Here is a 27,319-nt window from a genome sequence, read left to right as displayed (position 1 = left end):
ACCTAGATAGCATATTCAAAAGCAGAGGCATTACTTTGCCAACAAAGGTCCGTCTAGTCAAGTCTATGATTTTTCCAGTAGTCATGTATGGATGTGAGAGTTGGACTGTGAAGAAAGCTGAGCGCCGAAGAATTGATGTGTTTGAACTGTGGTGTTAGAGAAGACTCTTGAGGGTCCCTTGGACTGCAAGGAGATCCAACCAGTTCATTCTAAAGGACATTGGTCCTGGGTATTCTTTGGAAGGAATGATGCTAAAGCTGAAACTCCAGTACTTTGGCCACCTCATGCGAAGTGTTGACTCATTGGAAAAGACCCTGATGCTGGGAGGGATTGGGGGCAGGAGGAGAAGGGGACGACAGAGGATGAGATGGCTGCATGGCATCATGGACTCGATGGATATGAGTTTGAGTGAACTCCGGGAGTTGGTGATGGACAGGGAGGCCTGGCGTGCTGCGATTCATGGGGTCGCAAAGAGTCGGACACAACTGAGCAACTGAACTGAACAGTATAGATATTGTCTCCTCCTCCACCCCCAGGTGCATAATTATAAGAGAACTATGTAGCCAGTAAAAGCTCAAAAAGATACAATACATTCATCAATGTTATATAAATTATGGCAGTGTAATTTGGGCTTCTGAAGTAGAAACTAAAAGGCAGTTGTAGCAAAAGTGATGGTGATGGTCATGTGTCCTGGACCATTAGTCAGCGATTGACAGTGGACTCTGTTCTGCTTTGGTACACTGAGGGCTGGTGTGTGGGGGAGGTGATACTAGAGCAGTTGGATTCAGCTGTGCCAGGGTGTTCAGATTTAGAGCTTTCTGTTCTTTGTGGCTGTTTGTGCTTATTAATAAGACTTATAAGCTGTTTCTTCCTGTGGACTCAGTAGGGATTTTGGTTCCTGCAAGATTGCTGCTTGCACCAAGGAGTAACTGCCTTCATAAGCTGTGGAAAGAAGACTCTCAACGGATTTCATTTACTGTAATTTTAGTAGTAATTTTAAGGGGCTTCCCTGGTGGCTCAGTGGTAACAAATCCACCTGCCAGTGCAGTAGACACAGGAGACACAGGTTTGATCCCAAATATACAACCCAGAATTGGATTAAGAATGTTCCTTTGTAAGTTAGAAATGGCGTGATTGTGAGTGAAGAGGTCAACTGTTCATATGTTAAAAGATAATTGGAAAATCATCTTTTAGTGATGTAGTTTCATGGGATCATTGTTCTTTAATGTCTTAGTTTGTTATACCAATTTTATTGGAAGAAATGTGGAAAACTTTTAAAATTAAAGCAAATTTACAGTATTGATGTTTAAATGAATGCAGTTGTTTCTGTGATTAAAAAATATTTTTTCCTGAAAGCATAAATTATTTCTGAAAATAGTATTTAAAAGATAGTAGAGTAACTTGTACTGATTATTTGAAGTTTTTAAGTATAACAACAGAAACCAAGCAAAGTTTCTTATTTTTGTTTTAAAATTGAGAATTCAGTAGTGAATACTTTATGTTGAGCAGCCAATAAACTCATTATGAAGCAAAATGATAACTTAATGATTTTATGTGCTTTCTACAGGTTTTATTGAAAACTACAGCTGGAGATATTGATATAGAGTTGTGGTCAAAAGAAGCTCCTAAAGCATGCAGAAATTTCATCCAGCTTTGTTTGGAAGGTAATCATAATTCTTGAATTTTATTCTGTAAAAGAAATTTTGTTAATTTAAAAATTGCAATGTATTTTCCTACAACATTGAAGACTCATGTTAAATAGTGGTAATGAATGATCAGAGTTGGTATAAGCAATGTGGGTTTGAGCTGTGTGTCAGGAGATTGAGAGAGGAGATAAAATCCCTCCAATCCCCCGCCACCAGTCAGTAAATCTCTGCATCTTTAACAGAAATTTATCTCACTTCTTTCTTTCATCCTCTAAAAGTGGGTACTCCCTAAGATGCTTTAGTTCTTTTTTCTTCAACTGTTATTTCCAACCTGTGAAAGTGAAAGTTGTGAAAGTCACTCAGTTATGTCTGACTCTTTGCAACCCCATGGACTGTATAGTCCATGGAATTCTCCAGGCAAGAATACTGGAGTGGGTAGCCTTTCCCTTCTGCAGGGTATCTTCCCAACCCAGGGATCGAACCCAGGTCTCCCACATTGCTGGCGGATTCTTCACCAGCTGAGCCACAAGGGAAGCCCAAGAATACTGGAGTGGGTAGCCTGTCCCTTCTCCAGTAGATCTTCCCCACTCAGGAATTGAATTGGGGTCTCCTTCATTGCAGGTGGATTCTTTACCAACTGAGCTAACTTCCAACCATGTAACCATCAAATGTAGAATTCCAACCATTTCTCCTCTTTTGAACTCTAATTTATATATCTGATTGCCTAGTGGACTTTTCTACTCAAATCTTCTACTGTCAGCTACAACTCAAATAGTATAAAACCAAATTTACCAGTTTCTTCCCCAAACTGCCTTAACTGTGTGATTGTAATTGCCTCTTACCTGGTCTTCCATTTTCTTATCTTTGATCTCTTTAATTCATCTGGTAGTTAAATCCTCAGGCAGCTTGGCTTCCTAGTTTTCCAGCTTCATTTTTCATTGCACTGAATAACCATGTGGTCTCAGTTGACTATTACCTTTATTTCCTGAGCAGGTCCTTCCCATTTCCACTCATAACCTCCTTCATTTCTTGAAATCTCATATCCTCACATGCCTTTTTGGAATACTTTCTCTTCCCTTCTTTTTCTGTTCAAGTTAACTCACTCGTTCTTCTGTTTTTTTGTCCATGTGGTGTCGCTTGTGGGATGTTAGTTCCCTGACCAGGGCTGGGGTAAATCCTGGGGCCCCAGTTAAACCACCCAGTTAATCCTACCAGGGAATTCCCAATCCACTTTTTCATGTGTATTAAAAATTTTGTTTGCTTCATAAAGCCTTCCATCCAACATTCAGTGATGATATTACTAGTAACTCTTAGATTTGAGTAATAAAGTGACTATCTTTCTTTTAAACAAACTTTACAGAATTACAGTCACTTGGGTGTTTTCCCCTTTAGAATATTCCCTTTTAGAGCTAAATATCCCTAACATTTATAACATGCTTACTTTCAGTATACATTGCGTATAGTTTCAGATATCTCCAGTGGTGGCAAATCATTGTCCTAAATTATATCTGATTTTTAGGAAAACAGAAGGTTAATCAAGGTATCAGAAAGCAGCACTCTGAGTCTAAAGCAAGATGTGAAAGAAAATACAGAATAACCAGTAGTAGGGTGCAGTGAGAGCTCTCCAAATAGATAATTGGAGAGAGAATTCCCAGTGGAAGATTTAAAGAATAAAAATACCCAGACCAAAACAATAAAACAAAACAACCTCCTTTAGCACCTCAAAAAAGAAAAGAAAAATTGAGCTGACAAAAAAGAAAAGGAGAAAATAAGACATCTGTAAAGACCATTATTAATTACTATGGCAGGCAGGAAGGAAATTGAGTCAGACAGGTAGTTCAGTCAGAGAAGCCTCAAATAACTGTCTGCAGAACTGAGAAACACAGTAGACACAGAAAAGTCAGATTTTTTTCTGGAAAGAAGTTTGAAGAATATTACGCTCAAATTTTACAGAGGATCAAAAGTATAAAAACATTAGAAAGAATAAATGGTAAAGTATAATCCATGACCAAGTGAATAGAAGAAACAGAAAACATCTGGATATAATATAACAATGAAAGAAGAAATAAGGTTCTTAAGTTAGGTGATGATGAAACTTAATCACAACACCAATAAAATTATTTCCCTATTTATGAGAATACAAGTAGAAAGAAAAAAGACAAGGAAAATAATAAAAAATAACTAGAGCAATTCTTTTAACTGAAAAGGTGAGAAATAAAATTATTATTGCAAAGGTTAACAAGAAACTTGAGAAAACTAATTTAAATAAAGATGCTTCTAAATGAATAAAGTCAGGGTTTTAAAAATTTAATTCAGAGGGCCTCATTTTAATTCTCTGCTTATATGATTTAAACAAATCACAATATTCTAGATCTTATAATGGTCATATCAATATTAAAAAAAAAAAAAAGGCCATGGTTTCCAAAATTAAAGAGCAAATGAATAAATGCGAGCTAGTGGGAGCACAGCCTCAGATACAGCCTTCAACTAAAATGGTGTTTACAGCTAAAGAGAAGTTCTTTTTTTTTTTTTTCCAGTTTTATTGAGGTCTGATTGGCAAAAATTGTATACATTTAGGTTGTACAACATGATTTTTTAAATAATGTACAATGTGATAATTTAATATATGTATACATTGTGAAATGTTTACCATAATCAAGTAACATATCTGTTACCTCACATAGTTACCTTTTTGTGTGTGTATGTGGTGAGAATATGATATGTACACATTTCTAGTATATACAATTCTATTAATAAAAATTTCTAGTGTACAATAATCACCATACCATGCACTAGATCCCCAGAACTTACTCATCTTATAATTGAAAATTTGTATCTTTTTGACCATCATCTCCCAATTTTTCCATCCCCCCCAGCCTCTGGCAACCATCATTCTACTCTCTGTTTCTGTGAGTTGAACTTTATTTTAGGTTCCACACAAAAGTGAGAAAATTAACTATTTGTCTTTCTGTGTCTGGGGGTAGTTTTTAGTCTTTATGAAAACAAAAGATTTACAGTTACACAGACTTAATCTTAGATTTCAGATCTTTGCAAGATAGTTAGGTGAACACTCAAAAATGTGAAAATGTTCCAGAAATTCCCTGGTGATCCAGTGGTTAAGATCCTGCCCTTCCAGTGTAGGGGGTGCAGCTTTGATTGCTGGTTGAGAAACTGAGATCCCACATGCCATGTGGTATAACCAAAAAAAAATTTTTTTTTAATGAGTGAGAATTTTTAAAAATTACAGGTTTAAAAAGTAGGTTAAAGAAGAGAAGGGAAGTTTGTTATCTTTGATAATTTGATTAATTCTTCTGAAAAATGAGGAAGAAATAAAATTTTAGGTTTGAAAAGCAAAATGGGGAGCAAAAAGAGAAGTAAACAGGAACATCAAAATTTTTATACTTTATGTGACTGTTAACTCTTTTGAAATTTTACTTCAACCATGTCTCCTCAGTGTCCATGCTTCATCAGTTATCTTTTATCCTCTTTCTCCTTTAGCAAGAGTTTTAAATTCTTTAGAAGTTACAAACATTTAAATATTATAGTAAGAGGTTAAAAGAAATATCTTTACAAAACTAAAATATTTGTTTGAAAAAACCCAATGGGCTAAAATAGAGAGCTCATAAAGAACTTTTAAGTAAAATGTTATTAAAGATAATATTTGCAGAAGTAAACACAAAAAAATTCTAAGAGACACATATACATGATTTTAAAATGCAATGTAAATTCCTATATGTGCTTAAGCAGAAATATAACTAGTCAGAATATGTTGTTATACCCATACATTGTTATAGCCAGAAATACAAAACTTAATGACAGTAGCAGACTCAGCATCCAAATAGAAACTTCATTTTCTATTTGAGATACATATAAATTGCTTTTTTCAGTAGTGGAGAAAATTCAGGAGGATATTATTAACACACATAATGAAATAGCAAGACCTCTTCAAAATACTAATTGAATGATAAATAAACATTTAAGAAGGACGTCAAACATCGCAAACAGCAAGATCTTTTATAGCACATGATAAGCTATAAGTGCATAGTTCAATGTGCATGCATGCATGCTGAGTTACTTCAGTCGTGTCTGACTCTTTGCAGCTCTGTGGACCGTAACCACCAGGCTCTTCTGTCTACCAGATTCTCTAAGCAAAAATATTGCAGTGGGTTGCCATGTCCTACTCCCGGGAATCTTCCTGACTCAGGGATTGAACCCCGTGTTTCTTAAGTCTCCTGCTTTGGCAGGTGGGTAGGCAGGCACAGTTCAACAGTGATTATTAATAAATTACAAGGAAGTGGAAATAATGGATATAGAAATTATGTGGAAATTTGGAATTTTAGGCATGATAGAATACAAAATTAAAGTGTAGAGAAACTACAGAAAATTTATATTCAATATATATAATGTTATAATAATTTCATTTATCTGACAAGAATATAATTAGGAAAATAAAGAAAAGTTTAAAGTTAAAATCCAACGTCACTGAAAGACTTAATAGGAAGTACAAAAAGGTAAGATGGGTAATGTTAAAATCTGAAAACACAATAAAAGCCTGTTTCATTTCCCTCTTCCATCATCTCAAATAGATTGTGGAGTCTTAATAGATCCTGTTCCAGAGAATTCTTGAATCTGTGTGTCTCCAGATAAGCCATAGTTGTGTTTTGATTGGACAACAGTTGCTCTCTATCCAGCCTTGTAACTTACTGGAGTTTAAGTGATCCTTTGAAAAAGTAAATCTGACCATGTGCTAAAAACTGTTGCTTACATATTATGGGCATAATGGATTATTTTTATTTTTTGATGTAGGCTGGGGTATGTTTTATATTCAAATTTAAATAGGGATTTGTCAAATTTAAGTGGAAATATTAAAGCTTGATCTCACATTTGTGTTGAACTTGAGAATTTATAGGTTGCCTCCATATTATTTAATCTTCAGAATAGCACTATGAGTAATTTATATTGTTGGTTTCATAATTAGAAAATTATATGTGCAGCATGTTGACTATAGTTATTGCATATTTGGAAGTTGTTAAAAGAGTATATCTTACAAGTTCTCAGCACAAGAAAAAAAATTTGTAACTGTGTGGTGGTGGATGTTAACTAGATTTATTGTCTGTGAACATTTCACAATATATGCAAATATTGAATCCCTGTGTTGTACATCTGAAACTAATGTAATCTTGTACATCAATTATATCTCAGGTTTGTTTTGTTTTTTTTTTTTTTAGAAAATTGAGTTTTCAGGTTAAAGCCAACGAGAGGCAAGACTTACGATTGCTAACTGCAATACACATTGTTAATCAAAATAAATGGTTACTTAGGAATACAGGAGAAATACTTTTAGACTTCTTGGTTTTTACAATTTCTGTTTGTAGCCAAAGAGAACTTATCTGTACTTGGGAGTCCTTATGAATGTAGTGCAACAGATCTTCACTCAGAATGGATTGGGAAAAAAAATCAGTTAATCTTCCTTTCTGTTTCTTCCAATCCATCCTCCAAACTGGATACAGTTGTTAGATCACTTGTTACTTTGTTGTTACTTTTTTTAACTGTGAGTTTTATTTCCAGTTATAGCTTGCTCATGTGAAAAATTATAAGGGTGCCTGTGAATAAGCCACAGTATTATAGTATTTTGTGAATTATGATAAATCATAGTCATATTTTGGCTAATAAAGTGTCACAAAGTACTCATGTAATTGGTATTTTATGGATTATGTCAGTAATTGCATCAGTACAGTGCCTGGTCCACAGTAGGCACTTGATAAGTATTTGTTGTTGAATGAGCTGGGCTGGTTCAGTTTCACATAATAGAAGACTCAACTCAAATGATTTAATTAATGGAGACATTTATCATTCTCTTTGATAAGAAATCTGGTGTCAAGTTCTGCAGCTCAGTAAAGTATTAAGGGAACTGTGCTCTTTTCATCTCTGTTTTACAGTCATCAGCATGTGATTAAATTATAACTACACTCAATTATTGACTCCAACTCAATCAATTCAGGGATCATATAAGATCTCGTATGTTTATTAGTGTATTTATGTATAAATACAAATAATTTCTTCAGTCATTTAGCAAACTTAATGAGAGTCTAATTTGTTATTCAGTCACTAAGTCATGTCCGTCTCATTGAGACCCTGTGGACTGCAGTGCACCAGGCTTCCTCCATCGCCAACTCTTGGAGCTTGCTCAAACTCATGTCCATTGAATCAGTGATGCCATCCAACCATATCATCCTTTGCTGTCCCCTTCTCCTCCTGCCCTCAATCTTTCCCAGCATCGGAGTCTTTTCCAATGACTCAATTATATATTGTGTTGATTACTCATTTTATTTGTTGACTGTTTCTTGAGCAGGATGCACTAATGGTGCCAGACCCATAATCAGTGAGTAATTTTGATATATTTTGGATTTGTATAGTGTTTGTGTAAGTTAATTTTCTGTGGGGAGACGAGGGAGAATTAAGAAATAGGCTATTTATCTCTATGAAGGTTTCTCAATCTCCAGCACTATTGATATTTTGGGCTAGTAATTCTTTGTTGTGGGCATTTTTTGTGCCTTGTAGGATGTTTACAAGTATCCTTGGTCTTTCCCTACTAGATGCCCGTAACATCTCCCATGTGTGACAGCCTGATATTTCCAGACATTCACAAATATGTGCCACAGAGAAAAATTGCTGCTCCTCCTACCCCTAGTTGAGAACCACAGATCTATACCAAAACCTCTTCAATTTTTATTTTGAAAATTGCATCCAGAGTTTGAGAGAATCCTTGAAGTAGATACAAAACAACCAATACTATGGTTTCTGTAGAAACTGAGTTAGATATTTTACAGTAAGTAGGGAAGAAAAGATTTTGGTTAAGGAGCCTATTTAACATTCTGGGGAAAAAAAATCTTGTGACCGGTTGTGTTAACTCTAACTATAGATACACTTAGTTTTAGGCATTGATAAATTTTCATTTTATTAAAGTATATTAATTTCAGATGTACAGCAAAGAGATTTAGATATCAGTTCAGTTCAGTCACTCAGTCGTGTCCGACTCTTTGCGACCCCATAAATCGCAGCACGCCAGGCTTCCCTGTCCATCACCAACTCCCGGAGTTCAATCAGACTCACGTCCATTGAGTCGGGGATGCCATCCAGCCATCTCATTCTCTGTTGTCCCCTTCTCCTCCTGCCCCCAATCCCTCCCAGCATCAGAGTCTTTTCCAATGAGTCAACTCTTTGCATGAGGTGTCCAAAGTACTGGCGTTTCAGCTTTAGCGTCATTCCTTCCAAAGAAATCCCAGGGTTGATTTCCTTCAGAATGGACTGGTTGGATCTCCTTGCAATCCAAGGGACTCGAGTCTTCTCCAACACCACAGTTCAAAAGCATCAGTTCTTTGGCGCTCAGCCTTCTTCACAGTCCAACTCTCACATCCATACATGACCATAGGAAAAACCATAATCTTGACTGGATGGACCTTAGTCGGCAAAGTAATGTCTCTGCTTTTGAATATGCTATCTAGGTTGGTCATAACTTTCCTTCCAAGAAGTAAGCATCTTTTAATTTCATGGCTGCACTCACCATCCGCAGTGATTTTGGAGCCCCAAAAAATAAAGTCTGACACTTTCCACTGTTTCCCCATCTATTTCCCATGAAGTGATGGGACCAGATGCCATGATCTTCGTTTTCTGAATGTTGAGCTTTAAGCCAACTTTTTACTTTCACTTTCATCAAGAGGCTTTGTAGCTCCTCTTCACTTTCTGCCGTAAGGGTGGTGTCATCTGCATATCTCAGGTTATTGATATTTCTCCCAGCAATCTTGATTCCAGCTTGTGTTTCTTCCAGTTCAGCGTTTCTCATGATGTACTCTGCATATAAGTTAAATAAGCAGGGTGACAATATACAGCCTTGACGTACTCCTTTTCCTATTTGGAACCAGTCTTTTGTTCCATGTCCATAAGTAAATAGATTCAGATTCTTTTCCATTATAGGTTATTGCAAGATACTGAATACTGATACGGATACTGAATACTGTCCTGTGTTATCCATTGATCCTTGTTTATTTTTTGTATAGTAGTTTGTATCTGCTAATCCCAAGCTCTTTTTTCAGATTAATTCAGTTTTGGCCATGTTGGGTCTTCGTTGCTGTGTGGGCTGTTGAGCTTCTCAGTCCATTGCAGTTGTGAGGCAAGATCTAGGGGCTGCTCTCAGTAGTTGCAGGCCCATGTGGGAGATCCATCTCATAGGCCACCAGGAAGGCTTCTCTTTTCAGATCTTGGGCAAATGGGCTCCTCTAGTTGTAGCTTGTGGGCTCAGTAGTTGTGGTGCAGGCCCCATGGCATGTCAGTAGATCTGAGGATCCCCTGCAGGCTGTTCACCAGTCTGTTCTTGGTGCCACTTCAGAATCCATACCGAATATTATCCCCCTTTCTCCAGTCATTGTTCCATCTGTTTTAGTCCTGTTCTGCTAGTCTGTTTCTGTTTTGTAAATTAGTTCATTTGTATCATTTTATAGATTCTCCATGTAAGTGATATGGTATTTGTCTTTCTCTGACTCCACTTATGATAATCTTTAGTCCGTTCATATTGCTGCAGATAGCATTATTTCATTCTTTGATCGAAATATTTCATTCATTGATATATGTGTGATTTCTGCTTTATTGACTATGCCAAAGCCTTTGACTGTGTGGATCACAATAAACTGGAAAATTCTTCAAGAGATGGGAATACCAGACCACCTGATCTGCCTCTTGAGAAACCTATATGCAGGTCAGGGAGCAACAGTTACAACTTGACATGGAACAACAGACTGGTTCCAAATAGGAAAAGGAGTACATCAAGGTTGTATATTGTCACCCTGCTTATTTAAACTTCTCTGCAGAGTACATCATGAGAAACACTGGGCTGGAAGAAGCACAAGCTGGAATCAAGATTGCTGGGAGAAATATCAATAACCTCAGATATGCAGATGACACCACCCTTATGGCAGAAAGTGAAGAGGAACTAAAAAGCCTCTTGATGAAAGTGAAAGAAGAGAGTGAAAAAGTTGGCTTAAAGCTCAACATTCAGAAAACGAAAATCATGGCATCCGGTCCCATCACTTCATGGGAAATAGATGGGAAACAGTGGAAACAGTGTCAGACTTTACTTTTGGGGGCTCCAAAATCACTGCAGATGGTGACTGCAGCCATGAAATTAGAAGACGCTTACTCCTTGGAAGAAAAGTTATGACCAACCTAGATAGCATATTCAAAAGCAGAGATATTACTTTGCCAACAAAGGTCCATCTAGTCAAGGCTATGGTTTTTCCTATGGTCATGTATGGATGTGAGAGTTGGACTGTGAAGAAGGCTGAGCGCCGAAGAATTGATGCTTTTGAATTGTAGTGTTGAAGAAGACTCTTGAGAGTCCCTTGGACTGCAAGGAGATCAGTCCTGGGTGTTCTTTGGAAAGACTGATGCTGAAGCTGAAACTCCAGTACTTTGGCCACCTCATGCAAAGAGTTGACTCATTGGAAAAGACTCTGATGCTGGGAGGGATTGGGGGCAGGAGGAGAAGGGGACGACAGAGGATGAGATGGCTGGATGGCATCACCGACTCAATGGACTTGAGTTTGAGTGAACTCCGGGAGTTGGTGATGGACAGGGAAGCCTGGCATGCTGCGATTCATGGGTTGCAAAGAGTCGGACACGACTGAGTGACTGAACTGAACTGATATGTATATATATTGCTATATCTATCTATCTGCCACAAATTCTTTACCCATTCATCTGTTGATGGACACTTAGATTGCTTCCATGTCTTGGCTAATGTAAATACTGCTGTATGAACATTGGTGTTGTATGTATCTTTTCAAATTAGAGTTTTTGTCTTTTCTGGATATATGCCCGGGAGTGGGATTGCTGAATCACATGGTAACTCTATTTTTAGTTTTTCTAATGAACCTCCGTACTCTTCTCCATAGTGGCCGCACCAGTTTACCTTTCCACCAACAGTGTAAGAAGTTTCCTTTTCTCTACACTGTCTCATGTATTACATTTACATTTACACCCATTTATTGTCTGTAGACTTTTTGATGATGGCCATTTTGACTGGTGTGATGTGACACCTCATTATGGTTTTGATTTGCATTTCTCTAGTAATTAGTGATGTTGAGCTTCCTTTTATGTGTTTTTTGGCCATTTGTATGTCTTCTTTGAAGAAAAGTTTATTTACGTCTTATGCCCAATATTTGATTGGGTTGTTTGGTTCTGTTAAGCTGTATGAGCTGTTTGTATATTTTTGAAATTAATCCCTTGTCAGTCTCATCTTTTGCATATTCTGTCTCATTCCATAGGTTGTCTTTTGATCTTATTAATAGTTTCCTTTGCTGTGCAAAAGCTTATAAGTGTGGCCAGGTCCTATTTGTTTACTTTTGCTTGTATTTTTGTTTGTTCTGGGAGACTGACCTAGGAAAACATTGTTAGGATTTAAGTCAGAGTTTTGCTTATGTTCTCTTCTACTAGTTTCATTGCATGATATCTTATGTTTAAGTCTTTAAGCCATTTTGAGTTTGTTTTCTAAGTTCATTGATTTATATGCAGCTGTCCAGCTTTCCTAATACCACTTTCTGAAGAGACTGTCTTTTCTCCATTGTTTATTCTTACCTCCTTTGTTGAAAATAATTGACCACAGTGTGTGGATTTACTTCTGGGCCCTGTATTCCATTCCATTGATCTATATGTCTGTTTTTGTGCTAACACCACCTGTTTTGATTACTGTGGCTTTGAAGTATTGTCTGAAGTCTGAGATAGTTATGCTTCTACCTTTGTTTTTTTCCTCAGGATTGCTTTGGCATTTTGGGGTCTTTTGTGTTTCCATATAAATTTAGGGTTACTTGATCTAGTTTCATGAAAAATGTCATAGATAATTTGATAGGGATCACATTAAATGTTTAGATTGGTTTGGGTAGAATGGCCACTTTAACAATGTTAATTCTTCTAACCTACGAGTGTGGGATATCTCCATTTTTTGAATCATTTCTGATTTCCTTTATCAGTGTTTTATAGTTCTCAGTATATAGGTCTTTCACCTCCTTGGTCAGGTTTATTCCTAGGTATTCCTGGAGCCTGGCCACTGCAACTCCTGAACCCATGCACTGAAAGGAAGAGAGCCCCTGCTCACCGCATCTAGAGAAAAGCCCACACAGCAGTGAAGACCCAGCACAGCCCAAATTAAATAAAATTAATTTAAAATTTTACCAACTTATCTGTATTACCTTTGATGTAATTTTAAAAGGGACTGTTTTGTCAACAAAAAAGACAAAAACCACGTGGTCGTGTCAGTAAAGCATTTGATAAAATTCAGTGTTCATTCATGATAAAAACTCTCACCAAAATGGGTATGACGGGAAATATCTCACCATAATAAAAGCTATTTGTAACAAACCCACAGTCAGCATAATACTCAATGGTGAAAAACTGAAAGCCTTCTTGCTAAAATTTGGAACAAGACAAGACTCATCACTTTTATTCAACATAGTATTAGAAGTCCTAGCCATAACAGTTAGACAAGCAAAATAAATAAAAGTTATCCAGATTGGAAACGAAGAGGTAACATTGTCATTATATGCAGATGGCATCATACTCTATGTAGAAAACCCCAAAGACTCCACACAAAAGCTATTAGAACTGATAAATGATTTCAGCAAGGTAGCAGGATACAAGATTAACATTCGGAAATCTGTTGCATTTCTTTATCCTAACACTGAAATAACAGAGAATGATAAATTATTTTTTATTTTCTTCCAGCATATTATGACAACACCATATTTCATAGAGTTGTGCCTGGCTTTATAGTCCAAGGGGGAGATCCTACTGGCACAGGGACTGGTGGAGAATCTATCTATGGAGTCCCATTCAAGGTGAGATTGAATTTTACAATTTATTTTCAAGTCAGTTCGGATTGCTTAATTGAAATGATTGAGCCCCAGAAGAAAATGCATTTTACATTAGTACACAAAATGGGGTCTATAACATATTTAGGATTATACAGAGTAAGTGCAGCACTTATCCCATTAAGCTTTCTTTCTAAGTTGTCTTATCACAGAGTTTTATGCTAGATTGAATTCAGGTGGAGCTAAAGGTGGTAATGAGCATAATGTGAATCAGCGAAAAGACTGTATAACATTTTTCCTGATATCTGATTATCTGATCTTTGTAACTTTGCACATGTAAAACATTTCTAGAACATTGCATATACCATTTGATTTTAAAACATTTTATTTTAACAATACATAGAATTTATATTAATTTACTTGAGCCACTATAACAAAGTACTTCTGACTGGGTGGTTTAAACAGTAGCAATTTATTTCTCACAGTTCTGGAGGCTAAGAAGTCTGAGATCAAGGTACTAGCATTCACCACCTGTGAAGGTTCTCTTGCTGGCTTGCAAATGGCTGCCTTCTTACTGTGTCTTCACATGGTGGAGAGAGAGCGTTTTGGTGTCTTTTCCTCTTCAGTATAGTCACATTGGAGGTTAGAGTGTCAACATGAACTCCAGGAGAACATAGTTCAGTCCAGGGCAGAATTCATTTTAAACTGTACGCAGTAGACCTTTGTAGCACAAACTGCATGCCTTAATAAGAAATCACAAAATGCATGCCATAACACGGGGAAATGAAAGAAACAACATAAAATATGTTAGAAAAAGATGTAAGTTTTAATCAAGAATAGGTCAATGCTTTGTTAACTGCCAACACAGATCTAAAAAGAAAGAGTTAATGTTATATTTACGATATTAAGGATAATGGTGGGTTCAAGTAAAGGCTAAAAGCTGGGTTGTTTATCAATCTTATGGTATCAATATTATGTTCTCTTAGTAAACATCAGTAGCTCTTAAAATATGTGAATTTTTAAAAAATTCACATTTATACTAAAAGGATAGAGTGTCTGGAATTTCCTTTAAGTTTATACTGGGCTACTATATGACTCTTGAGAAAAATATTTGAACTGTTTGCTTTAATTTTCACATGATAATGGCCTTTAGAGCACATGAAATAGTTTTGAAAATCTCAAATGTCACTGTTAGACTATTTTATATTTTACAAAATTGAGATATCTTATAATTTTAGAGCCTCCATCTGTTAGGAAGCATTCCTTTATTATTTGGTTAACAGAATAGCTCTTGTGATGATTCCTTTCTAAATTGAGATTTTTGCTTATTTTATTCAGGTAATACAGATAAGTTGGTAAAGTTTTAAATTAATTTTATTTAATTTGGGCTGTGCTGGGTCTTCGCTGCCGTGTGGGCTTTTCTCTAGTTGCGGTGAGCAGGGGCTCTCTTCCTTTTCAGTGCATGGGTTCAGGAGTTGCAGTGGCCAGGCTCCAGAGTGCAGGCTCAGTAGTTGTGGCCCACCGGCTCAGTTGCTACATGGCATGTGGAATTTCCTGGGACCAGGGATCAAGCCTATGTCTCCTTCATTGGCAAGTGGATTCTTTACCACTGAGCCACCAGGGAAGCTTGCTAAATTTTTCAGTTAGGTCATTTTGAATACAGTGTACAGAGTTATGATCTTTTGAGTTTAGATCTCTTGAGAAGAATTTATTAAAGGAAAAGAACTTTCTTTCTGAAAAGCATTGATTATAAAACATGTCTACATTAAAAGCGAGTCTAGTATCTGCTCTTCTGTTGACTAAGAGACTGGTGTAAATGTTAGGTAGCCCTACCCTAGTAAGAAAACCACCTTAGAATGGCTTGCTCTTGCTTTTTTTTGAAAACTACCAAATGGAACCAGTGCCAGTTCAAAGAAATTTAAACTTAAAACTTTAAAAAGCATAGTAAAGCACCTAACACCATCACACTAGCTTCCTTGAATTAAACAAATAAGAAAACAGTTGTTTCATGACATTCAGAAAAGGATCGAGAAGAGAATAGTTGAAGCTTCTGAAGTGAAGTGCAAGTTGCACAGTCATGTTCGACTCTTTGCAACCCCATGGACTGTACAGTCTATGGAATTCTCCAGGCCAGAATACTGGAGTGGGTGGCCATTCCCTTCTCCAGAGGATCTTCACAACCTAAGGATTGAACCCAGGTCTGCTGCATTACAGGCGGATATTTTACCAGCTAAGCCACAAGGGAAGCCCTAACCATTAATTCAGATTTTAAAATGTGGCTTATTTTTTAAAGTGATAATGAAAGTCACTCAGTCTTCTCTGACTCTTTGTGAACCCATAGACTATACAGTCCATGGAATTCTCCAGGCCAGAATATGGAATGGGTAGCCTTTCCCTTCTCCAGCGGATCTTCCCAACCCAGGAATTGAACTGGGGTCTTCTGCATTGGAGGCAGATTCTTGACCAACTGAGCCGCAAGGGAAGCCCATTGAAGCCTCTATAATGACTCAAAAGTAGTTATCCTGGAGAAAAAAGAAATAGATGGTTCTGAAAGCTTGGAAGGAAAGTTATGACCAACCTAGATAGCATATTCAAAAGCAGAGGCATTACTTTGCCAACAAAGGTCTGTCTAGTCAAGGCTGTGGTTTTTCCAGTAGTCCTGTATGGATGTGAGAGTTGGACTGGTGAGTGCAGAAGAATTGATGCTTTTGAACTGTGGTTTTGGAGAAGACTCTTGAGAGTCCCTTGGACTGCAAGGAGATCAAACCAGTCCATCCTAAAGATCAGTCCTGGGTATCCATTGGAAGGACTGATGTTGAAGCTGAAACTCCAGTACTTTGGCCACCTGATGCGAAGAGCTGACTTATTTGAAAAGACCCTGATGCTGGGAAAGATTGAGGGTAGGAGGAGAAGGGGACGACAGAGGATGAGATGGTTGAATGGCATTGCTGACTCAATGGACATGGGTTTGGGTGAACTCTGGGAGGTGGTGATGGACAGGGAGGCCTGGTATGCTGTGGTTCATGGGGTTGCAAAGAGTTGGACACGACTGAGTGACTGAACTGAACTGAACTGAACTGAAAGCTTAGATGGCTTTGAGGGATGAGAAGAATAGGGAAATGTCTCAGAAATCCATTCCCCTTGAGTAACCTTGCTCAGTGTAAGTAGGCAACTTTCCACAAAAAATTTGTGTTTGAGTGTATTTAGAAGACACAGGTGAGTAAAGTCAAGATTAGTAGATTGAAGGAACTGTAGATATTGGATTTGATTATATGTGAAAATCAGTAGAAGTTGTGTGGGACCTTGTTTGTTAGCTGATATATGAAGGGCCTTATAACTGAGGACATTCACTAAATCTTTGTTTTTTTAATGCTTCAGGATGAATTCCATTCACGGTTGCGTTTTAATCGTAGAGGACTGGTCGCCATGGCAAATGCTGGCCCTCATGATAATGGCAGCCAGTTTTTCTTTACCCTGGGTCGAGCTGATGAACTTAACAATAAGCACACCATCTTTGGAAAGGTTTGTATCCAGTTATCTTAGGTTTCTATGATGTATGTGATCAACTTACCTAAGAGCTGCCTTCATAAAAATATTCCCAATGATATTTATTTATTATTTCTAAAAATGGTGAAATGCTCTGTGTTCCTGTTATAGTGAGCTGTGAGGGACTACCTGAATTTTTGTCTGTGTGTTTCAGTCCAGTCATTGACTTTTAACTTAAAATTTTTATTTTTTCTAAAATTGTTTTAATCATTATTATTAACTGCTGTGTCACTCAGATGATATGTTTTAATGTTTCTAGAAAGACATTTAGGTAATAACATTTAGTAGTTTAAAATTTATTTTGTTAATAATGAATTCCCTTCAGTTTAAAGTGGAAGTTGTGTTAACATTTAAACTGCTTACCTGAAATATTACTTTGAATAGTACCTATTTAATCCTGCTGACATTTAACAGCATATCAGAGATTGTCGCTTCCATAGAATTTTCAATAGTTTTCTTTTAAAGGGATTCTGAGGGTTTTTTTTTCCCTTCATACTTCTCCCTTTTCATGAATATGTTCTCAGATGCCTTAAGTGTTAGGCATATTAGGCATCACTAGTGTTTCAGCTCCCTCTGCTGGTTCAATTAGAATGGTTTCCGCATATCCCAGACAAAACTGGATTTTGTGCTGATGAAAAGAAAATAACAGCACACCTGGAAAACTGGTATTATTTTAGATTTTTAAATATTTGATTAAAGGAGTCATGCCAAAAACATGGAGTGCAGTATTGTTGCTTAATATTTTTGAGCCACTCCAACACAGGCTGTCTGACATTTGTGGATTTTCCTCCCTGTTATTTAAAAAAATAAGTATGTAATAAAATGATATTTAGGTTGTCCTTCTGCACCATTGTTTACAACTGATGTTGTATAACTCACACAGTAGAGGCAAAGTATAGCATAGTAGTTAGAAGACAGAAAGGCCATCACTGTCGGATCTTCAACTTCTTTCAGCCTCAATTTTCTTATCTAGAGAAGAAAGATAATGATAGTACCTATTTTAGGATGTTTTGAGGATTAAGCATGATAATGTCTTCAAAGCACTTACCACATTGTTTTTATTATTTGCTTGTTCTGCCCTCTTCTAAAGTCTAAATTTGTTTATAATGTTTGAACAAAACATAGTCATTCAGAAGGAAGTTACTTGGCACTGTGTTTTTAATAAAAACTGACATTCAGTATATATTGGAAATTTCCCAAAAATCTTATTGAGGAATTAAAGTTTGTCAAACCTTTCCCTTTAGGATTATGTTGCTTTATTTGCACTGTTTAATGCATATAATCTTATATAACAATATGAAATGCCTTTTTAATTACTTTAAAAATATCAAAAGTCCTCCCTGATTTCAAAGAATTAATTTAATAATTTTCAATTAAATTTCCTTTTTTATTTGATAGGTTACAGGGGATACAGTATATAACATGCTACGCCTGACAGAAGTAGACATTGATGATGAAGAAAGACCAAGAAATCCACATAAAATAAGAAGTTGTGAGGTATGAGCATGATTATTAGAGATATATTACTTTAATTGTCACTTAAAAGAAATTGAATATTTGTGTTCAGTTATCAGATGAAGGCTTTATACTAAATTAACATCACAACTTGGATTTTAGCTCTGTAATTTAGTTACTGTTATGCCCGAAGTCTGAGTCCCCAAAACTGAGAGAATAAGACGTCCACAGCAATGCAAAAACATAAAGGGGTTTTATTGCTAGCTCGAGCTAGGGCTCCCGTCTCATCCAGCGCAATGGAGTCTTGACGAGAGCCCGGAGCTCTGAATCACAGCTGCTTTTATACAGGTGGTTCTTAGTACAGCTGGCGGGTAATGATTGGCTGAGCCATAGGCGCCAGCACGATTTTCAAATCCCGCATCCCTATCCAATTGGCTCAGGTTTGGTCGACTTTCCCAGGGTGTGGTTCCCCAGAATCATGACTCAGGTTTTACAAGAATCTGAATCTTAGGCCTAGTATAGCTTGTTGAGCCTGTCATGGCTCAGGTCTGGTCCTTTAACAGTTACAGTTTCTGATTAAGAATTTTTTTAATGGAAGATTTTGAATTCAACGATGAAACCTAAGCTGATAATCCAATGAATGAAAAATTCCATGGTGCAAAGCTGGATGAATTAGGTTTATTTAGCTCAGTGAAGTGTTGTCTTTGGTAATTTAAGAGCGATCCTTCATTGAGAAAACAAGGACCTGAGAACATTTGATTTGAAGTCAGAATACCTCAGTGTAAAAAAAAAATACCCGAGCTTGTCTCTCTAACTATATATTGTTTTCTTGAATGTCTTTCCCTTTTGTTAAATAAGTATAAAACATTTTTTCCTTAATAGCACATTGGATTACTGGGAGAATCCAATGAGGCCATGTAAGTGGAAGTATATATATCATTATACTGGTTCTATGAGGAGAAATTATAGACACTAATGGCACCATAATTAAATACTGGTTTTATTTTTTTGTGAAATTAAAAAAATTGAGTAATATTTTCAAAATATGTCTTTTCATAGGTTTTATTTAATCCTTTTGATGACATCATTCCAAGAGAAATAAAAAAGCCGAAAAAAGAGAAACCAGAGGAGGAAGTAAAGAAATTGAAACCCAAAGGCACAAAGTAATCAGAGTAGAAAGATTTTTTCCTCAACTTGAAAAGCAACACTGATTTATTTAGTTCACTTTGTTTCCTACTGTAATAATTGTGTAATTTAGGGGGAGGCCAGTTTAGACCAGGATATATGTCTAAATTATCTGTGTGTGTTTCTTTTTCTAGATGTACATTTCTTATATTCAAATACAGTGTATAACTTAAAAACTTAAGCCAAAAAAGTATTGTCTGAGATGTCTGATGAAACCTGTTAATAAATAGATAAATATTTATGACCACCACAAGAATTATTTATATAAATGAGTTGTTGAAACTTTTGTTTGTTTGTTTACTTGTTTTTCTGATAATACATGCTCAGGATAAAGAAGTTAGAAAGTAAAGTATGAAGGATATAATGACTGCATGGTTAATATTATTTAACTTTCTCACTTTTTATTTTGATGCTATTAAAATAACCTTATTACAAATATATTTACACATAAAGTTCTTTCTGTATTCTGGATTAATTCCTGAGAATAGTTTTCTAATAACAGAAATTGCTTCAGTATTTCTGTGAGTAATATTCTTTACATTATTAATTTTGTCTGTTTTATTAAAATAGGTATCAGAGAGTTAGATTTCAACTTTCTCTTTTACTATACTGTAGCATCCATTTTAGGGATTTTGTTGTACTTACGTAAGTGTTGGAGAAGGCAATGGCACCCCACTCCAGTACTCTTGCCTGGAAAATCCATGGACGGAGGAGCCTGGTAGGCTGCAGTCCATGGGGTCGCTGAGTTGGACACGACTGAGCGACTTCACTTTCACTTTTCTCTTTCATGCATTGGAGAAGGAAATGGCAACCCATTCCAGTATTCTTGCCTGGAGAATCCCAGGGACGGGGGAGCCTGGTGGGCTGCCGTCTATGGGGTTGCACAGAGTTGGACACGACTGAAGCAACTTAGCAGCAGCATATAAGTGTTAGATTCAGAAAGCTTTAAGTATAATCCTGCCTACTACAGTTATAGGAAGCAAAGTCTACCGATCTTTGAGCTTCAGTTTCCCCATCTTATAAAATGGAGATTTATAGTATAGCATCTGCTTATTACAAAGTTTAAATGAGAAAGGGAATTTGAAAATACCCAGTAGTGTAGGTATTCAATACATATTCATTTCCTTTCTTTGATATCCTATAATGTAAGTTAAGTTGCTGTTATAAACTGTCAAATATGAGCCAAACTCTAATAGGCAGTTGATATATTGTGGCAAAATAACTTCTTACCCAACTATATATTTATTTATTTTTATTTTGTATTAATTTATTTTTACTAATTTATGTCTGGGTGAAAAGTCACTGTCACTATATTCAGATATAATATTTCATCACTGATTTATCTTGACAGCAAAGCCAAAAGTTGGATATTTTGTTTTTGTTTTTAATTCATGGCAAATATGTTAGGGGTGATGTGATAGTTACTGATTATATCTAAGTAAGTTTTGAAATGAAATTCCTCTTTTATTGCCTGATCTTTTGTTTTTCCAGTATTTCAGAGGAGTTTTAATAACTTGCTATGTATCTTCCTTGTGATGTATTAATCTGAAGAGTCAAAAAAGACTAAAGTTAGTTTTTTATTCCCATGGGCTGTTTGCTTAGCTAAGTTTGTTGCTTCCCCCCACCCCATAATTTTGTGTAACTTACTAATTTTAAAATATTGAAATTATTTTGGCAGACACTAGATAAATTGCTTCCCATTTATAGTACCCTCAGAGCTGTATGTTTATTAGTTTTTTAGCAATCCTTATTTGATAATATGCTATGCTGTGTTGAGTTGCTCAGTTGTGTCCGACTCTTTGCGACCCTGTGGACTGTAGCCCACCAGTCTCCTCTGTCCACGGGATTCTGCAGGCAGGAACACTGGAGTGGGGTTCTGTGCCCTCCTCCAGGGGATCTTCAGACCTGGGGACAGAACCTGAGGTTCTGATGTTTCCTGCGTTGACATGAAGGTTCTTTACTGTGCGTGCCACCTGGGAAACCCACAAAAAGCTTTAATTATTTCTGTCATGCCTGAGTTAGTGTATTTAATCATAGTTTTCAGGATAGATTTTTGGTCATTAGTTTAGTCTAGTATGTGAAATATGGGAAAGATTGAAGCAAAAGGAGAAAGGGGCAGCAGAGGATGAGATGGTTACATAGCATCGCCAACTCAATAGACATGAATTTAGGCAAACTCCAGAAGAGAACAAAGGACAGGGAAGCCTGGTGTGCTGCAGTCCCTGGGTTAGCAGAGTCAGACATGACTTTTCAACTGAATAACAACAACAATATATAAAACATCTGGAACTAAACATTTAATGTTATGCTAAAATATATATATCCTTAGTATATTTCCCCTGAATACTTAGTAATTATTGTCTACTGAGAGAATGTATTTCTTCTTGTAAATTGTGTTCTATTGCTTTGAAAATAGGATATTTATAAGTTTTGTTTAACTTTTTCTTTCTAATTTTATTTCATTCTTTTTTCCTTCTTTCTTTTTCAATAGAAATTTTAGTTTACTTTCATTTGGAGAGGAAGCTGAGGAAGAAGAGGAGGAAGTGAATCGAGTTAGTCAGGTAAAACTCTTAATTTGCCCTTTGTTCAGAATTGTAAAAGAGATTAGGGTCTATATTCTCATTCATTTTTGTGTCTATTTTTGTTTCTGTGCTATATATAGGATAGCATATTTTACATGTTTTACAGCAAATTTTAAATGTTCATTGAACTGATTCATAAAATGATTTGTGTGGTCAGTAATATTTGCAACTTCTGAAATGATTTGAAATATATTTTTTAATCTGGCATTTTAAAAATCAGTTACAAACTGGGGTTAAAGAATGATTTAATGTCATGATTCAGATTTTAGTTGCTGTTGGTTTAATTGGATTACTAGATAGTTTGTTATTAATATTACTGTAATAAACAGTGACAGACCAAAGCTCTTATCTTCATTTTAATATAATATATATATTTATTCTTTTCATTAATTCTCATCACAGCCCTGTAAGGTAGGTATTATTATTTCCATTTTACCTATGAGTTAATAAAGTACTAATAGGTTATAATTTGCTCAAACTCACATACCTAGTAAGTTGCTAGAGCTGAGAGCTGAACCTACAGCTGTCTCTCTAAAATCCACGTCTCAAGGTTATACATTGCTTCCTGGCCTTTACCCCACCAATGCTTCCCTTAGGCCTTTAAGTATGGTTTTCCTCATTATCCCTTTCATCACGGTACTCATTGCTGAAACACCTACAGTACCGTACCATTGTTTAAAGCAGTGATTCTGACAAATATGCCCCAAGAAAATCATCTTAAAGGATTTTTACTCTCCTAGATTTTCATCTCATCCTTTCATGACAGGTAGTGAACACTGAGACCTAAAGGATAAGATTCAAAGTCTTTTTTGTAGTATGTAATTAAAACTCTATAACCTAGTACTGCCTTTCTCACTTAACACAGTCACCTATTTCTTACTGACACTGACAATAGCATCATCTTAAAAGCACTTTATTTTTACCCTTGTCTTTACTTCTTTATCTGCATGCTTCCCTCATCATTGAGCCTGGTTTGGTAAGCTCTACTATTGGGCACACAATAAGCACTCTACTTATACCCCTTGCATTAAAACTGAATTAAAATGGGCATGTGTAAGTAAGAATTTAGTCATAATTTTTTTTACTTTTACTGTCTTCAGTATCTTTGATTGATCTGTTTGATACCATAGATTCAGTTACCACTTGTATACTGTTAATAACATTCTGAACTGTAGGAGATAAAGCCAAATATTTCCTCTGGGCTCTTATCCCTCATTCTGTGTTGTCTTCAGGAAACATCACTATTTTTAGATATCAAAACTAAATTCATTTTCACATGATAACTTCCTTTTTAAATTTTTTATCAATATCACCAACTACTCTGTCACCTCTCCCATCAGAAAGCTTCTGTACCCTCTTATCCTTCTCTATCAGAGGGCAGACAGACTAAAAACCACAATCACAGAAAACTAACCAATCTGATCACATGGACCACAGCCTTGTCTAACTCAGTGAAACTATGAGCCATGCTGTGTAGGGCCACCCAATTTGAAGGGGTCATGGTGGAGAGTTCTGACAAAACGTGGTTCACTGGAGAAGGGAATGGCAAACCACTTCAGTATTCTTGCCTTGAGAACCCCATGAACAGTATCAAAAGGCAAAAAGATAGGATACTGAAAGATGAACTCCCAGGTTGGTAGGTGCCCAATATGCTACTGGAGAAGAGTAGAGAAGTAACTTCAGAAAGAATGAAGAGATGGAGCCAAAACAACAACAAAACTCAGCTGTGGATGTGACTGGTGATAGAAGTCAAGTCCCATGCTGTAAAGAGCAATATTGCATAGGAACCTGGAATGTTAACTCCATGAATCAAGGCAAATTGGAAGTGGTCAAACAGGAGATGGCAAGAGTGAACATCAACATTTTAGCAATCAGCGAACTAAAATGGAACGGAATGGGTGAATTTAACTCAGATGATCATTATATCTACTACTGTGGACAAGAATCCCTTAGAAGAAAGGGAGTAGCCATCATAGTCAACTAAAGAGTCTCAAATACAGTACTTGGATGCAGTCTCAAAAATGACACAATGATCTCTGTTCATTTCCAAGGCAAACCGTTCAATATCACAGTAATCCAAATCTATGCTCCGACCAGTAATGCTGAAGAAGCTGAAGTTGAATGGTTCTATGAAGGCCTACAAGACCTAGAACTAACACCTAAAAAAGATATGCTTTTCATTATAGGGGACTGGAATGCAAAAGTAGGAAGTCAAGAAATACCTGGAGTAATAGGCAAATCCGGCCTTGGAGTATGGAATGAAGCAGGGCAAAGGCTAATAGAGTTTTGCCAAGAGAACACACTGGTCATAACAAATACCCTGTTCCAACAATACAAAAGAAGACTCTACACATGGACATCACCAGATGGTCAATACCGAAATCAGACTGATTATATTCTTTGTAGGCAAAGATGGAGAAACTCTGTACAGACAGCAATAACAAGACCAAGAGCTGGCTGTGGCTCAGATCATGAACTCCTTATTGCCAAATTCAGACTTAAATTGAAGAAAGTACGGAAAACCACTCAACCATTCAGGTATGACCTAAATCAAATCCCTTAAGATTATACAGTGCAAGTGAGAAATAGATTCAAGGGATTAGATCTGATAGACAGAGTGCCTGAAGAACTATGGACGGAGGTTTGTGACATTGTACAGGAGGCAGACCTGTACAAGACCATCCCCCCCAAAAAAAGAAATGCAATAATGCAAAATGGTTGTCTGAGAAGGCCTTACAAATAGTTGTGAAAAGAAGAGAAGTGACAGGCAAAGGAGAAAAGGAAAGATCCCTGAATGCAGAGTTTCAAAGAATAGCAAGGAGAGATAAGAAAACCTTCCTCAGTGATCAATGCAAAGAAATAAAGGAAAACAATATAATGAGAAAGACTAAAGATCTCAAGAAAATTAGAGCTACCAATGGAACATTTCATGTAAAGATGGGTACAATAAAGGACAGAAATGGTGTGGACCTAACAGAAGCAGAAGATATTAAGAAGAAGTGGCAAGAATACACTGAACAATAAGGAAAAGATCTTAATGAGCCAGATAACCAGGATGGTATGATCACTCACCTAGAGCCAGACATCCTGGAATGTGAAGTCAAATGGGCTTTGGGAAGCATCATTCCGAACAAAGTTAGTGGAGGTGATGGAATTTCAATTGAGCTATTTCAAATCCTAAAAGATGATGTTGTGAAAGTGCTGCACTCAGTATGCCAGCAAATTTGGAAAACTCAGCACTGGCCACAGGACTGGAAAATGTCAGTTTTCATTCCAATCCCAGAGTAAGGCAATGCCAAAGAATGCTCAAACTATTGCACAATTGCACTCATCTCACATGCTAGCAAAGTAATGCCCCAAATTCTCCAAGCCAGGCTTCAACAGTATGTGAACCATGAACTTCCAGATATTCAAGCTGGATTTAGAAAAGGCAGAGGAATGAGAGATCAAATTGCTAACATCCGCTGGATCATCAAAAAAGTAAGAGAGTTCCAGAAAAACATCTATTTCTGCTTTATTGACTATGCCAAAGCCTTTGACTGTGTGGATCACAATAAACTGTGGAAAATTCTTCAAGAGATGGGAATACCAGATCACCTGATCTGCTTCCTGTGAAATCTGTATGCAGGTCAGGAAGCAACAGTTAGAACTGGACATGGAACAACGACTGGTTCCAAATTGGGAAAGGAGTACATCAAGGTTGTATATTGTCACCCTGCTTATTTAACTTATATGCAGAGTACATTATGAGAAACTCTGGGCTGGAAGAAGCACAAGCTGGAATCAAGATTGCCGGGAGAAATATCAATAACCTCAGATATGCAGATGACACCACCCTTATGGCAGAAAGCGAAGAACTAAAGAGCTCTTGATGAATGTGAAAGAGGAGAGTGAAAAAGTTGGCTTAAAACTCAGCATTCAGAAAATGAAGATCATGGCTTCTGGTCCCATCACTTCATGGCCAGTAGAAGGAGAAGCAATGGAAGCAATGAGAGACTTTATTTTAGGGGTGGGGGTGGGTGCTCCAAAATCACTGCAGATGGTGACTGCAGCCATGAAATTAAAAGATGCTTACTCCTTGGAAGAAAAGTTATGACCAACCTAGACAGCATATTCAAAAGCAGAGACATTACTTTGCCAACAAAGGTCCATCTAGTCAAGGCTATGGTTTTTCCAGTAGTCATGTATGGATGAGAGAGTTGGACCATAAAGACAGCTGAGTACTGAAGAATTAATGCTTTTGAACTGTGGTGTTGGAGAAGACTCTTGAGAGTCCCTTGGATTGCAAGGAGATCCAACGAGTCCATCCTAAAGGAAAGCAGTCCTGAATCCAATACTTTGGCCACCTGATGCGAAGAACCGACTCACTGTAAAATACCCTGATGCTGGGAAAGATTGAAGGTGGGAGGAGAAGGGGATGACAGAGAATGAGATGGTTGGTGGCATCACCAACTCGATGGACGTGAGTTTGAGTAAACTCTGGGAGTTGGTGATGGACAGGGAGGCCTGATGTGCTGTGGTTCTTGGGGTTGCAAAGAGTTGCACACGACTGAGCGTCTGAACAGAACTGAACTGACTGACTCTGTCACCCCGGTATCTGAGAAGTCATCTTTAGATGTCAGTGTACTAGTCTTACATTATTCATGATTCACATTTGTCCCTAATCAAAATGAAAGATTCACTATATATTGTGATCCTGTAGGTATTTTTGTAAATAGAAAAAATCATGAATGTTAGATCTGAGAATTGCCAAGATTCCCTTTCATTGATGTTATCTGAAGATGTCCAGTTTCCTTGTGTATCCATGCCTTCTGCAGCATCCTCCCAGGCCTGTTTTTTCTTTTCCTTGAAGTGTGTGCTCTCGTTTATTTGACTTATTTTTATTTTTCCTTTGTAATATTTAGTTTCATTATTAACTTCTTAATGCCTGTACTTCCCTCCCAAAGCTGAGCCATCAAAGCACTTATTATCCTTCATTGTAATGATTTCTTTTCTTATCTGTGCTATGTATTTTATGTAATCTTTATAACAGTAATGTCATGGATTT

The 27,319-nt window shown here is 36.8% G+C and overlaps 1 protein-coding gene across 11 annotated transcripts in view; it reads left to right on the top strand.

Moving 5' to 3' along the window:
• The window catches only part of CWC27 (CWC27 spliceosome associated cyclophilin), a 273,447-nt gene that overhangs the window by 10,250 nt on the left and 235,878 nt on the right, over positions 1 to 27,319 (top strand). For all 11 annotated transcript variants that reach the window (XR_009596753.1, XR_006056495.1, XR_006056496.1 and 8 more), the window contains exons 2-7: positions 1,568 to 1,664; positions 13,419 to 13,531; positions 16,883 to 17,026; positions 18,449 to 18,547; positions 19,565 to 19,668; positions 22,182 to 22,251. Coding sequence is in view for 5 of the 11 variants with exons in the window: in XM_060400398.1 (XP_060256381.1) it covers positions 1,568 to 1,664; positions 13,419 to 13,531; positions 16,883 to 17,026; positions 18,449 to 18,547; positions 19,565 to 19,668; positions 22,182 to 22,251 (627 nt within the window). In the remaining 6 variants the exon portion in view is untranslated. The remainder of the gene's footprint in view (positions 1 to 1,567; positions 1,665 to 13,418; positions 13,532 to 16,882; positions 17,027 to 18,448; positions 18,548 to 19,564; positions 19,669 to 22,181; positions 22,252 to 27,319) is intronic.

The sequence above is a fragment of the Ovis aries genome, chromosome 16, assembly GCF_016772045.2.
Source record: "Ovis aries strain OAR_USU_Benz2616 breed Rambouillet chromosome 16, ARS-UI_Ramb_v3.0, whole genome shotgun sequence".
Classification (NCBI taxonomy): Eukaryota; Metazoa; Chordata; class Mammalia; order Artiodactyla; family Bovidae; genus Ovis; species Ovis aries.
Note: the sequence above shows the minus strand (reverse complement) of the source record. Positions and strands in the feature narration are given on the sequence as shown.